The sequence below is a fragment of the Mastigoproctus giganteus genome, chromosome 4 (assembly GCF_048544385.1).
Source record: "Mastigoproctus giganteus isolate SK-2022 chromosome 4, ASM4854438v1, whole genome shotgun sequence".
Taxonomy (NCBI): Eukaryota; Metazoa; Arthropoda; class Arachnida; order Uropygi; family Thelyphonidae; genus Mastigoproctus; species Mastigoproctus giganteus.
In genome coordinates this window covers 30,686,971-30,702,291 of record NC_143578.1, presented here as the reverse complement: position 1 = coordinate 30,702,291, position 15,321 = coordinate 30,686,971, and the positions used below count along the sequence as shown (strand labels likewise).

Sequence of the window (15,321 nt, the reverse complement as noted above, 5' to 3'; positions counted from 1 at the left end):
AACAATCTATAATGAAAAAAAATAATTTCATTAGTGGTTTAAAAGAACATTAATTATTATACTTAGCTTTATGAAAAAATAAATGCACGGTATTAGCGCTTAAGTACTGATAGAAAAAAAAATTAAACAGGAAATACTCGATTATACTCGTGTTACATTCAACAACTATGCTGTACCATCTGCTTAAATAAAAGTGCTACAACACATGCAAATGATTTGCACAAAGTTCTACAATTTTGTTGAATAGTTAATAACATTAAACTAGTGTCGAGATCTGCTAATGCTTGTTTGCACGTTTAAAAATAAGATATTCTTTTAAAGCCAGAGTAGCATTCTGATGTCCTACATAATTTTTAACAATCTATTGAAGTGTATTGAAAAGTGAAAGCTTTCCCCTCCTTATAGTAACTCGCCGGTAACAAATTTAGGATTTTGAATCGAAATAATTTATTTCTCAGTTCCCATTATTAAACTTCGTTCGGAATAAACTATATTTAAAAAAAAAAAATTCAAAATTTAAACACTCACAGTCTCCTCAAAAGCAACGAAAATTCTCGAAAACGCTACCAAGTGTTCTAGTTTAAAAAGATACCAAGATATCACATGACTACATACGCGAATAAGTATCGAGATCCCCCAAACGACAAAAAAAAAAAAAAGAAAAGAAAGAAAGAAACGTGCTGTAACGACATACCACTTGATGAACAGTTCTGTGCATGGAGGAAGGGTCTACACTTTCTCTATGACTGGAGTCATTATGTAACCCCCTAAAAGCGTTTTTCATCTGCACGTCATGTTTATTGCAGACCTAAAATTATAAATCTTTAATCTTTGTATTCAGGTCCCTACAGACTGGATAAGTGCAAATGTCTTTTCTTCACCTTCGAGTCATCCAGTGAAGAAACTATAAATTATGTTCACCACCAGATTTCCGAGAAACCTTCCATGTGATCTTTCAACCCAACCAAAGCAGTAGTCGGGCCCCTCCCCTGACTCCTTCTGCGCGTGTAGCACAGTGGTATCGTCACCGCCCCCCCCCCCCACTGTGTGGAAAAGGTCCGGGTTCGAATTCCGTTAATGACGCGAGCAACTTTTATCGGCTTTTTGCACTGTGTGACAGATAGTCGGTCTCAAGCGTAGACAGCAAGATTTTTTCCCTGGGAAACTCGGGTTTTTCATCCAATAAAGAAGGCAAATCGACCATAGAATACATGCAATTTACAGTCATAAGACACACGGCACAACACGGCAGATGAATTAATATTCGGGTAGCCTGATATGACATTTTTTTTTTTTTCCCTGACTCCTCGGGCCCTTTGCGGAATATGAATAGATGGCTTTAGTTTCGCCACTAAAACCATCTATTCACAGAGTGGTTTGAAGGATGAAGGGAGTAATTATATTCTTAACTCACCCTTCAAACAGACTTGTAATTATTTACTATGGCATTTGCCTTTCTTCGTTGAAAATCCCTGTTTTATGGGACGCAATCATATGATACGAAACCTACTGAATCCACTAGACAGTGAAAAATTTAAACTGCAGAAAAATAATCATTTCCGTCGGTTTAAATTTTAGTATTATTCAGTAATGAATCACAAGAAGAAATTATGCATATATATAGTTTTTATTGGGCTCAGTCGCGCTTGTGTTGCATTCGGTTATCTGGTTCAGTTTATGCGCTGAGGTAAAAGCCATGAGGTTCTGGTTGGTTGTATTTGCCGGACTGATGCCCTATCTGCGGAAGACCTTATCTTACTCCTAAAAATATAGAAACCAGCAAAATCAAACTCCCCACCTGTATTCATTAAGAGGAATGTTCCCAAACAACACTATCCAGCATTTTAACACCTTATGCGTTCATAATTTCATCGACAATAAAAGCTAGAGATGCCAAATTCTGGATGAATTCTAGCTAAAATCGCCAGAATTATCATAAAAGCCTTAAATTAATTTATATCAGTAAATTATGGTATGCAAATAATATTAAATAATAATATAATGTAACTATAAACAGTTCCTACCCATGCAAATCTATAAAATATTATCTATGTATTTGAATCTTAGTAACATAAAGCATATGCACCGCTCGACAAAATTAACAGAATACGTAAAAAAGTGGTGTAACTAGTGCAGCTTGCGATGAAGCGGGAAAAAATTTGCTATGGTGGTGGTGTACCATCGAATAACGATGAAATGAGGAGACAGCAAGAAACTTCGGACAGGTATAAGGGATATTTATAGGGATTGTATAATAATTACTAAAAAGATCACATTACAGAAGTCGACGAAAGATGCTGGAAAATATGGTCACATGACATCAGTACGGCGTATGACCCTCCAGTGGCTAAACAGGCCTGATAGCGGTGAACGATGCTTGATATAATGGTGTCTATAAGATTCTGTGGCAACAAATTCCATTCTTCCACCAGCGCAGACCTTAGCTCACCAAGTATTATAGAGCTACCCTGCTCTATAATATTTCCATGGGCACTTGCAGGTAACAGTCATTATCCTCCCCACACCGGGTGGAAAAGTCCTGGGTTCGAATCCGATCAATGACGCGAAGGACTTTTATCGGCTTTTCTCATTGGTGTATTAGTCGGTCTCAGGCGTGGAGAGTAAACCTGTTTTTTTCACGCCTGATCTAGTAGAAAACCAGAAAGCTTCTGCAAATTTCAGGAATGGTTGAACAGTTAGCTGAATGGAATTAGGTGACTTTTATGTTTTGTTAAGGCCGATGTAAAATAAGCCTGACTTCGATTTGTCTTTATTAATACTAACTCCCAACAGAAGCGAAACCCTTTTGGCTGCCACTGCTGATCCTTGTACTTTTGACTTCACCGTTCACAGAGAGTACCGACATCCAATAACCACCTATTAGAGTAATATATCCTATTAGAGTAAATGTCCTATTAGAGTAAATACTCTAATAGTTGGCTTTCTCTTCGCTTATTCTAAAAACAGCTCGCCATAAATGTTTTTGGCCTTCCGGATCTTTTCTTTACTGCTGTGCAATCCTCATTCTTTCATTCATAATAGTATACGTAAATCATACGTCATTTTCACTCGTCATTCCATACGTCATGTACAGTTAGTTTTGGAAGGGATTTAAAGAGGAGTTTGTTTTCAAATGACTGATGTGTTATTCGACCTTTAAATCTTCTATGAAACTCCTCAGTTTTTCTTTGAATGTGAAATAGTGGTTTCGTGAGTAATATCAAATTCCATTGATGAATTTTCACTCCGAGATGTAGTTAGCTAGTCTGATGTACAGGGGCTTTCTGCCATAATATACCTTTATTTATCCGTACAGGTGAGTTTTTCTCAAAGTGAAACAGTTAAATAATCCAAATACTGAATGCTACTGATATTTGTAGTGTTTCCTTATAATGTTTATAGCCTTTGAGAGTATAGTATGCTTTGCTATATTCGATCTTCTTGGTTTCAGATTAAAAAAAACAACCAAATAAGAAAGGTGTGGATGTAATTTATAATACTTTTTCCAAATTCACCTGCCAACTTTTAAAGGTTATTCACACCAATACCAAACATGTTTTGGAACCCAACTTTGTTGAAGGTGTTGGAATTCCTGTAGTCGACTCCGCAGTTTTTTTAGTGAGCGTACGTGTAACCCCACAAACCTTAAAATATCATTCAGTTGTCAGCAATCTGCAAGGTCTAGGCTGTAGCTGCGCATCCTGAATGTTTGCCAGGAAGGATAACAAAATTTATAATTAAAAACGGATCCTCACAAGCTCAGAGACTTCAGTTAAAGACGTACTGATGTTAGCTGCCAAACGTGAGCAATATGGGGTTTGCTAGTATCATGCAGTGTTTCAGGCGCCCTTAAGAACATTTTCCATTGAACTCAGCTCTTTCACCAGGTAAGCTTGTTGGTTTAAATAAAGGTATCGTTTTAGACTAACTTAAAACGATGCCGCCTTATAAATATTCTGTTTATTCAGAAATGGCTGTGTATTAATGATGCTTTTGCACTTAATATATACATAGGTATCGTTTTATTATTTGAGAGATGTTTTTTTTGTAAACAGTCCCTTAGAAAATTTTAAAAACATTAAAATAAAATTAAACTTAATAAAATCACCTAAGAGCTCATAAAAAATAAATATTAAAAGCAATGGAAATGACACAACGAGAAGCATTACAAGCTGTATCTATGACTACGTTAACTGTTGTCATAGATACCGCTATTTAATTAAGGCAATGGTTATCATAACACGTGATATGTATTAAAAATAAAATTATATTATCAAAAGAATTTTTGTTGGTAGACTATCTATTAAAATTATCCATTCAGATGCAGTTTAATTCTATACATACTTGCATTTTCTTTCTTTTTTTTTTTTATGTAAACCCCAAACACGAGAGGTATTAGAACCTATAGTACTTAGTACCGTGCTTGGGTTGGAGGTTGAGAAGATGAAAGAAGATATTTGTTGATATTGGACTTGAACTTCTGTAGACTGTAATTTTCAGGAAATACGTATGAAGGAAGGTTGTTCCAGAAAACGGCAGTTGAATGAATAAACGAGGAAGATGAAAAGTTGGTTCTGTGAGTTTGAAGTTGGACAGTAAATGCATGTTGTCTTGTGGCGGCACGTGTTCGGACTGTTTTGAAAGAGAGAGCGGGAATTACAGAAGCCAATTCAGAAGAACAGTGCCCATGGAAGTATCTGTAGAAGAGGCATGCAGCAGAAACAGTACGTCTATGGGACAGCGAGTGCAGAGACTCTGCTAGAGATGAGCAATTAATTAACCTAACTGCCCTCTTCTGAACGGAATCAAGAAGCCTGAGAGAGGTTTTGGGGACACCACCCCAGATGTGGGAACAATATTCCATGGTAGGACGGATTTGCGATTTGTACAGCTTAAACAGCTGTTTGCAAGAAAACTAACGACGAGAGCAAAAGAGAAAACCAAGTTTTTTAGATGCAGAGGAAGCAATATTTGTAATCTGCTTGTGCCAAGAGAGATTAGAAGTCAGGGTAATCCCCAAAAGAGATATATCATTTTGCCTGGAAATCGGAGTGTCACTAAAGATAAGCATAGGAGCAGAAGAATCCTTTTTGCGAGATATAAGACAAGACTGAGTTTTAGAAGGGTTGAAATCAACTAAGTTGTCTTTGCCCCACTGGAGAATTACCTGAAGATCGGCATTTAAGGAATTGGTAGCAGATTTTCGAGAAGTTGAAGCTGATTGAGCAGGACAAGGTTTCTTAAAACGGAAAGTGGAATGCAATGTGCTATCATCGGCAAACCTATGCATAGGATATCCAGTCAATGGAAGAAGGTAATTGATATACAAGAGGAAAAGAGTGGGGGAAAGAACTGAACCTTGGAAGACACCGGCATTAGTGGAGAAGTTAGAAGACAGAGAGCCATCTACCATCACCCTCAGTGAGCGATCAGAGAGAGAGAAAACTGGATAACCAATTACTAAAAACAGTTGGCAAACCATAAGATGGAAGTTTGTTTAGAAGACCTTTATGCCAAACACGATCAAAAGCCTTTGAGATATCAAGAGCAACTACTTGTGTTTCACCCAACCTTTCCATTGAATTAGTCCATAAATGGGTAACAAAAGCCAGAATATCACCAGTGGATCGACACCGACGGAATCCATACTGGCGATCGTTGATCCGACGGAAGGTTTCTAGGTAGTTTAAGATTTGGCGGTTAAATGATATCTCCATTACTTTAGAAAGAGAAGTAATTGCAATGGAACGATAACTGGATGGGAGGGATTTGTCACCCTTTTTAGGAACTGGCTGGATATGAGCAAATTTCCAAGCAGAAGGAAAAACACCTTTGGAATAAGAAAGTGAAAAAAGGCGGCAAAGAATAGGAGTAAGTTCAGGAGCACAGGTTTTGAGAACAAGTGGAGAAATACCATCGGGACCTGGAGCTTTCTTGGCATCAAGATTCGTCAAAATCCTTCTGACAACCTTTTGACGGAAGACCACAGGAGGCATTGAATGGAGCGTGTTGGGAATGGTGGGAGGTGTTTTGCCAAGATCATTAATACATGAGTTGGAAGAGAAATGGGATGCTAGCAGGTCAGCTTTATCCTTGGCTGAAGTGACAACAGAACCATCTGGTTTGGACAGAGGTGGGAGCAGAGATGGGCAAAAGTTACGGCCAATAGCTTTGGAAAGAGACCAGAATGCTCGGCTACCATTAGGGCAAGAAGCAAGTTTTCTACTCTTAGCCTGTTCAAACTCTAGTTTGGACTGATTAATAACTGCTTTACAATTGTTGCGAGCTTTGGGGCAGCAGAAAATGAAACTGAAGAATTAAAAACAAGCCAATTACGATATGCAACATTCTTCTCTTGAACAGCCTTAGCACATTTATTGGAAAACCAATGTTTAGATAAAGGACGAGCTTTTAAAGTGGAGTGTGGGATAAAGGATTCCATTCCTGGAAGAATAATTTCACTGACACGATCTGAGAAAACGTTGAAATCAGAAGTTTTGAAACAGTAATCCGACCAAGGAATAGAAGAAAAGTCTCGCAGGTCATGCCATTTTGCATTCTTGTAATGCCAAACAGCAGGAGGTTGGGAATAGCCATGAGATAAAGGTTCCATTGGAGAAGGGACAATCACCAAGTTGTGATCTGAAGTGCCTAAAGGACCTCTCACTTCGACCATATACTTAGAAGGGTTGTTTGTGAGAAAAAGTTCAAGCGTATTGGCTGTATGATTATGATTGTCCCGTATTCTTGTAGGTAAATGGACAATCTGTGCAAGGTCATTAGTAATTGTAAAAGCCTCAGAATCTCGACCAGCTGGGTCGGTGCGACTAGAAAACGAAAGCCAGCTGGAGTTGTGAACATTAAAATCACCAAGGAAAATTACCTCACTGTTAGGAAAGTTGGACTGGAGAAAGTCAAGTTGCAAAGAGAGGAAGTCAAAGAGCTCCAAGTGATTGGTGGAGTTGGTAGAACGGTAGAGACAACATATGAATTTGACACAATGAGGTAGAGAGATTTTAAGCCAAAGAAGATCAAAGAGAGGAGATTCCAAATTGTCAAGTCTCTGACAGGGAATATCAGAACGGACATATGCACAAGTACCACCTTTGAGGCGAAAGGAATCATACAGCGAATAATTTGGGCATCTGAGATGAGCAGTAGTTGAATCAACCGATAACTGTGATTCTGTCAGAAAAAGTACATGGGGTTTGACAGACTGCAAATGGAAATGGACATCGTTGAGATTAGAATTGAGACCAGCTATATTTGTGAAATGAATTGGGAAGTGCTTGAAGGTTACATATACTGAGGAACTTTTATGGGTATTTTCAAAACATGGCTCAGTTAGTCGGTCTAAGGCGAGGATTGCATGATTTTGGCCACGGAAAATCGGGTTTTTCATCCAGAAAACAGGCAAAGTCCACCACAGAACACACCTAATATACAGACATAATATACATGGCACAGCATGCCTAAATCGTCGATTAGTGTTAAAAACCCTACAACTTGATTTTAATGCTTCTTAAGTGGCGCACTGTGGCCATAGTTGTGGATGCGCCTAATAAATCCCTAAAACAACAACAGCTTCTTAAATTTACATTGCCTGGCCACATTTTTATGGCCATCAGCTAATAATATGTTGGACCACCGTTGCCCGGAATCACTTCCCCAATAAAGCAATGCATGGAGAAAACAAGCTGTTCAAAAGTGACACGAAGAATAATGGGCCATTCATGTAAGAAAACTATCCATAATTCTTGGAGTTATGAGCAGAAGATTGTGCTTATGAACACTCTTTTCCAGTTCATCCCATAAAAACCCAATGCTATGTCTCCCAATAGGGCTAGGCTAAGTTAAGTTAGGTAAGCACTATCCTAACCATATTATGTCTATAACTGTGGGTATTCTGCATTCTTCAGCTGATTTGCTGCTTCCTGGAAGAATAAACATCCAATCCTCGCCTGAAACCGAATAACTCAGCCACGTTGTGAAAAAAGTCATAATAATTTCTCGTGTCATCGATGGAATTCGATAATCATCTCATGCATATTTCTTATCTGTCACTAGTCTCATCAGTCTATGTGGCATCCATTTAGGTCTACATCAGGAACATTATTCCTTAATTGATTTGAAAAACTTAGTAGCTTCTACGATTACCTCTCTGAACGCCTCCCATTTCGAATTTGTAGTTGTTAATAACATCAGTTGGTACTACTGAAAACAATTTGAAAACAGTCTAGGATCATTGTAGTCACCTTTATGAAAGGGATTTTGTTTCCAATGCTGGACAAGAGCGGCCATCCTCTTTACTGTAGCACCAACGAAACACACACTGACGATCTAAATTCTTTCGAAATCCGATATCGTATCCATTCTCTATGGTCCTCGCAGGTAGCAAGTACCGTTTTCGCCCTCATCACACCTGGCAGACAAGGCTTGGGTTCGATTCCTAGAATCGTGGGTTCGAATGACGACTCGAGAAACTTTTATTGGCTTTTCACTTCGTGGCTGAGTTAGTTGGCCTCAGGCGAGGACAGCTAGGTATTTCTCCAGGAAACTCTACTTTATTGTCCAGCGAAACAGGCAAACCGAACCAGAGAACACATGATGGTCATAATATACATGGGTGGACGAGGTTGTTCTCGAGTTACCCTAATATGGCAATTTTTTTCCGTTTCGCATTTCCAGTGAATTGGTGTGTAAACTTGTGTAACACGGCTTGATACACCATGGTCCTTATAAAGTGGCTAGGCCATGTATGGACAGACAGTTCTGTAGTTATTTTGGCATTTCACGTCTCTATTATGATCAGGTATAATCTAAAAAGGATAGGGATACTTTATTTTCCAGAACTGTCACTTATAAGTTTACACCTGTAGTGGTAATACAGTAGTTATAATCGCTGTCTTTCCACACTGTACTGAAAAAACTTGGGTTCGAATCGTGTCAAGGCAGGAAGAATTTTTATTGTCTTTTTTTCACAACTAGGTCTGGGCGTGACCGAGTTAGTTAGCCTTAGACATGAGCTGCAATTCTTGCCCTTTTTCTAGAAAGGGAGGTTTCGGTTTTTCATCCAGGAAAAGTAGGTGAACTAAATACAAAATACACAAGGCATACAGACAAAAAAATTAACTTAAAACTGGAAATTATTATTTTTTTTTAAATGGGAGTAGCAGGAAATAGATGCTCACAATAGAAAGCGTAATTTTCTTATGGCAAGAGAAAGATTAGGGTTAACTTTAAAAAAATAGGAAATAATCTTGACATTATTAGGATAAAAATACTTCTCATCTCTTGTATCCTAATGTTCAGTTTTATAAGCAAGGGTATTATTTTCCGGTTAAAGTAGTTAAAGAAAATAATTATAATAAATAAAATAATACCATTCAACACCATATTTCTAAAATAACTCATGTGGCATCATGTATTCACCGTTCGCATGCGCACTATGCAGTCATACAGCAGGCAGATGTGTCCACTTTTTTGTTTATTTAAAATATGTTCAACCTAGATTAGATAAAAACTAATTACCGAAGATTTAAAACACAGGGAGTGAACTTTCCCTGTGTTTAATCCAATGTGTAATACTTATAATCAGAGGGATTCCTAGGGAATGTGGTGACCCGTTTCAAATTTTCTTCATATGTGTATGTCAGTTTCAGGTTTTCAGGCACCCCTTGAACGTTGGTGCTCTGGTGCAATGCATCCCTTTCACCCTCGGAACAGCTCGCCTCTGCTTATAATTAAATTATATCCTATAAGAAAGTGAAGGAACACTTAGGAAACCGAAACAAATTTCTGTACTCAATGTATAACACTTCAAATAGCAACCCACTAAGTTTCCTGCAGCTTCAAAGAAGTATTTTTTTAATTACACTTCCTGAGGTCAAGTTATGTGAATTAGGAAAGATGGAAAAATCAATCATCGTGTAATTATCCAATATTTGAAAAAAAGGGACTAACCCCAATGAAAATCCGTGAGGCTTTAGTTACAATATTGCGGGAGGATGAAGAAAGAGAAAAGACCCCTTCCTGTTCCATAGATAATTTTTTGGCCAGTGAGTACAGATTCAAATACCGAAAAATGTGTTGGATCCCAAAACAAGTGTTCAGTCACCACAAATCCATGCTTATGGGTCACTTTAAACCATGTCGTCCAGTCAGAGGCAGCCAAAGATGTTATCCAGTCATGTAGAATGATTCAAGCGTTATTCATTATTCAGAGCTTTCTACTTCATTGGACTATTAAAACTATCTTTGTTTGAAACCGATGAAGATATCGAAATATTCGGCTGTACAATATTCTGTATTTTACTATAAAGACATTCCTCTTAATATACACAATGGCCAAAACACTACGAACCTTTGTTGAATATTGAATCGGGCCGCCTTTGTTTCTATTACATTAGGGTTACCTGGTAAGTTATTACATATATCCATGTGTATTGTGTCTGTGGTCGATTTGCCTGTATCGCTGGACGAAAAACCCCAGTTTCTGGGGGTTTTCGTCCAGCCGACTGAGACCGACTAACTCAGCCATGGATTGAAAAAAGCCCATTAAAGTTCTTCGCGTCATCGGCGGGATTCGAACCCGGGCCTTTTCCACCCGGTGTGGGGAGGACGGTGATGACACCACTTTGCTACCACCGCAGCAGTGTTTCTAATAACAGTAAGTGATCTGCGCGGCATAGATTCTATAAGGTGTTTTAGTGCGTTTGGGTCTAATTGTAACCAATCTTCCAGCAAAATATCGCGCAGCTGCGACAAAGTCAAAGGAAGCGGCCTTCGTTTCCGAACAGCTCTCTCAACATATTACACACATTCTCAATAGCATTCAGATCAGGTGCATGTGGGAGCTAGGGAAGATGGTGGAAATCCCTGTCATATTCTCCGACTATTTTGCACGACTCTGGCACGATGCCCTGTTGCATTGTCATCCATAAAGTGGCCATCACCTTCGGGATAAAAGTGTAACATTGCAGAGTGCAGTAGATCTGATACAAAATTCAGGTAGTCCCTGGATGACATTCGACCTACCACCGTTATCACGGACCCAGTCCTTGCCTGCGAAACATTCCCCATACCATCATACCACCTCCAGATGCTTGGGTTGTCTTAACAAGGCAAGCAGTGTCCATCACTTCGTGTGGTTCTTGCCACTCTCTCCGCCTACCATCGTGATTCGTCTGACCACATAACCTTTCAATTTGTTCCACTGCCCAATCACGGCGTTCTCGGCACTGCAAGCAGATTTTTCTGTTTTTCTCTGAAACAAGTGGTTTCCGAATAGGCAGGCGACTGCCAATACCTAATTTCTTCACTTCCCTCTACATGGAACGGGTTGAAATAGGGCAGTTCTGGGCTTGATTGAATTCAGATGTAATTTGCTGCACGCTGGATGTCCTATTTTCCAGCACAGTCCTCCTTAGAGTATGAAGGAAAACAATACTCTTGAAGTATTGTTTTCCTTGCCACATTTGCGCCTTTGAGAAGCGGAAGAACCGCTTGCTTTCCAGTTATTAAAAATCTTTGAGGTGGATGGATTTGAGAAACCAGTTATGTCTTTCGTTTCTTGATTCTTAGCTTCTGCTAAACGTGCACTCACGATAAGACCCTTTTCAAAGTCTGATAGATCACGCGTTTTTCCTATTCTTCTTTCAGATTTTTGCAGTCGAACAGCCTGTGCAGTCTTTGTACTCAATGAAGCAACACATCACAGTTTTCTTAATACAAAGGCATGTATTTTTTTTTTTTTTTTTTTTTGGCAGTGTGTATATATTATAAGCAAAAGTATATGAAGTCTACCTTGAGACTGTTCCTGTACTATTTTAATCTTTTTCTTTTTCCAGATTCAAGAAGATAGCAGTATGGATAGACCTAAGTCCTTTCATGGCTTTCAACGAAAACCAAACTCATACCATGGAATTAAACGTCGCCATTCCGCGTACTCGCAGGTGTCACTCCGAAGAATATCGGCTATGTCTAGCAGCATGTGTGGTGCTTCAATTGGAAGGCCGTCCATTCAGAGCATCGCATCTAGAGGAAGTTGGGGAAGCAAATGGGAATTTCTTCTGTCGTGTGTTGGCCTGTCCGTCGGCATTGGAAATGTCTGGAGGTTTCCGTATCTGGCTTACCAAAATGGTGGAGGTATGTGATCCAAATCAGTTTTAAAATAGATATGTTAAGTGGGACGTATGGGACGGAATGTAATATGAAACCTGGGGCCGCTGGAAATGCATACTCACAATGAAAGCGTCACTTCCTGATTTCTTGAAGTTTTCTGGACATCGAATACCAGATAAGTTACTGAACAATTAATATATATATATATATATATATATTTTTTTTTCGATTTAATTATAGATACAGTTTTATGATTTGGCAACAATTGTGAATAAGCATGGACATGCGGACATGTGTTTTTGTGAGGGGCGACAGAACCATCAGTCAACTGGACAGACGATTCTGGATACTCGTCCACACCACGGGAAGGTGGGCCAGTCCCAGTAAAGCACGTACTGTCTCAAAAGAGACTCTGATCCACCTAGTGTTGCCCGAAGGTGGGCCAGGATCCTCTTCGGGGGCCCATTCCAGAGGGAAAGAAAGGGGGGAAAAAAGAGAAAAAGACCCGTGGTGCAAGTTATGGAAAAAAGAGAAAAACGAACAAAAAACTTGGCTCTTTTGCAGCGAATGAGGACATCTATCAGCTTTATCAGTATATATAAAAAAGGAAAGAACACACAAACAAAAATAATAGAGAGAAAAAAAACAAAAACAGACAGTAAATGTTTAAGTTTCTCTAGTGTCACGGTTCTCAGCGTTCCTATCTCTGCTGTTGTTTCTCCTTCTCTCAAAAACTTTGGCCGCAAAGTTCTGTAATGCGCTAAGGTTACCAGGTGACTGGAGGAGCTGGTCAACATGATTCTTTGCAATGATGGCGATGCTGTTCCTAAGTGGCTGCCGAAAATCCTCATGCAGGATGCATTCAAAGAATATGTGTTTCCAATTCTCATTTGCTCTAGAGGAGCACAGCTCGGTTTGGTGGAGGACAAACTGGTAGAGTTTGTTCAGAGACCCGTGTCCTGTGACCAGAAAAGACGTTTCAAGACTCATTGAGAGCCATGATTTGACTGACTTAGACGAATCATGGCTCTCACTGAGTCTTGAAACCTCTTTCCTGGTCACAGGACACGGGTCTCTGAACGAGAAGGCATTGAATTTCTTAAACACCAAGGTAACTCTGAACGTAAGGCGACAGTTTAAATTGTGCCCATAAATTACAAATTCAAGCGCCGGTGGCCTGTGAAGGAGATAAAAAAAAACTAGGGAAGATCCCAGAAAAACCTTATCGCTTGCAGTACATATATCCAGCTCATAAAGATCAGATAAGATCCTTGTAATTCGAACCAGAACTTTTATAAATAGGTAGATGAATGTACTCGACTATAGAAGCCCCGTAAAATTGGCCATACTACTCATTTTGTTCACAAATGATTTCTTAAGAAAGCGTTCAAATTCTGCATCCAGTATGCAGTCCTCATTTCCATTTCATCCAGTTACTGTGAAATGTTGATGACAAACAGAATATAAAATGATGAGGATGTCACTTTTCAGTAAAAATAAACATTAATATGAGAAGCTTTTTTTAATATAAGCCTTCGTGGCAGTGCAGTAGATACGCCTCTCTACTCATTTGTAAATAATCTCAGCTTCAGTATACTGTAGCTGAGATTATTTACATCACCTTGGTTACCTTGGCGCTTATCTTAAATGCAACTCAAATGGGAATGTAAATTTTACTCGGACTTTAAGAAAAAAAAAAGATTTACCACTAATTACTGGTAGAAAACTGACGGTATTATGTTCCACTCCTCTTTTAAAGCATTTGTGAATTCCATTACTGAAAGAGGCCACTTTGGTCTTGCACTAATTCAACATATCACTTTATTTCAAAAGATGTTCAATTGGGTTGAGGTCAGTGCAATGTTCCGATATGATTCTCTTCAAACCATTTCACAATCCTTGCTTTGTGAGTGCTGTCACAAAGCACGAGTTCCTAGCCATACACAATTTCCTTCAATCGGAGAGGTGTCCATAACTTTTGGTAGGTAGTGTATAAAGAAGGCTGTGTGTTCTTATTCTATATGGTTGCTATACGATTCACTGAAACCAAACTTGGTATGTTTCTTCTTGCATCTAGGTGAGGTTGAAGCTATGTTTGCACTTAAATTTCTACCCCCGCGGAAGTACTGGAAAATAGGGATCTCAGTTAATTCCCCCCCAAAATAATAAATAAAGGTTGAAGCTATTATTACTCCCTAGGAGGTCCAGTTTTTTATTATTAGAAGAAATGGGAACCCTGTCGTACGTTGCATTCATTTTTGTTCGATCAATGCACCTGCGCATTCAAGTGTATGTTGGCACGCAACATACTCAATATAATATAAAATAGATCTCATCTTCTAACCCAGACGTTAACATTAAAAAATTTAAGTAGGGGTGTAATTTTATGCTCCACTGAACACGAAAAGTGCCCTATATCCGTCCGTTGGTGAACTACAATGTACAGGGCCCACTTGGGTAACTCTTCGTGTCATGAACTTCCAATATTTCGAAGGGTAAACCAAAGCGTAAACTGTGTCTGGTATTTTAAAGTCTCCTTCGTAACATTATTAATATGTGAGGAGCGTCTTTTAATATAAGCCTTCGTGGCAGTGCGGTGGATACGCCTCCCAACTCAAAATATTCAGGTTCATAACTGCCGGTTAAATGGAGATCGTCCGGATTATCGATCAAAGGGCACGCCCAGTGACAGTGGGCTGATAAAACCTCTAGTGTTTGTAGAAAACCTGTTATCAAAACTACAAGTTTGCACAAATATGTGAAGCAAAGATTTCAAAGTCCACGGTATACTCGACAATTCCCAATATTTCATTCCCTTCTTTTCGAAAAATTTTACCACTTTTATGAATTTATTTCGAATTATATTGAGCAGTAATGTTTGTTTGTTTTAGGATGAAGCTGAAGTTAAGCAAGAATTATGAATTATCAAAGTTTTCGAATTAACAAATTATTTTTTTGCATAGTATTTTCGGTCTCAAAATATTTTTAAAAAAAAGTTCGAAATATTGGGGTTCGAATTAACGAGGTTTTATTGTTTATACTACACTTTCATTTTAAAGAAAACATTTTGAGCTCGAATATATAAAAGAGATCCACTTAAAATTGCTTCGGGATTGACCACGCGGTCGCGATCCACTGCTTAACCACCCATGATGCGACAGAAGAAGAATAATGAGTGAATTAACACTGAAACTTAAT

General features: G+C 38.8%; 1 protein-coding gene across 1 annotated transcript in view; it reads left to right on the top strand.

Annotated features, from left to right (window-relative positions):
• Positions 1 to 3,779: 3,779 nt before the first annotated feature.
• Positions 3,780 to 15,321, top strand: part of LOC150086522 (sodium- and chloride-dependent glycine transporter 2-like) — a 63,031-nt gene continuing 51,489 nt past the window's right edge. Inside the window, exons 1-2 of the mRNA XM_090371453.1 lie at positions 3,780 to 3,887; positions 11,850 to 12,147. Coding sequence (XP_090227579.1) covers positions 11,868 to 12,147 — 280 coding nt within the window. The 5' untranslated portion in view covers positions 3,780 to 3,887; positions 11,850 to 11,867. The remainder of the gene's footprint in view (positions 3,888 to 11,849; positions 12,148 to 15,321) is intronic.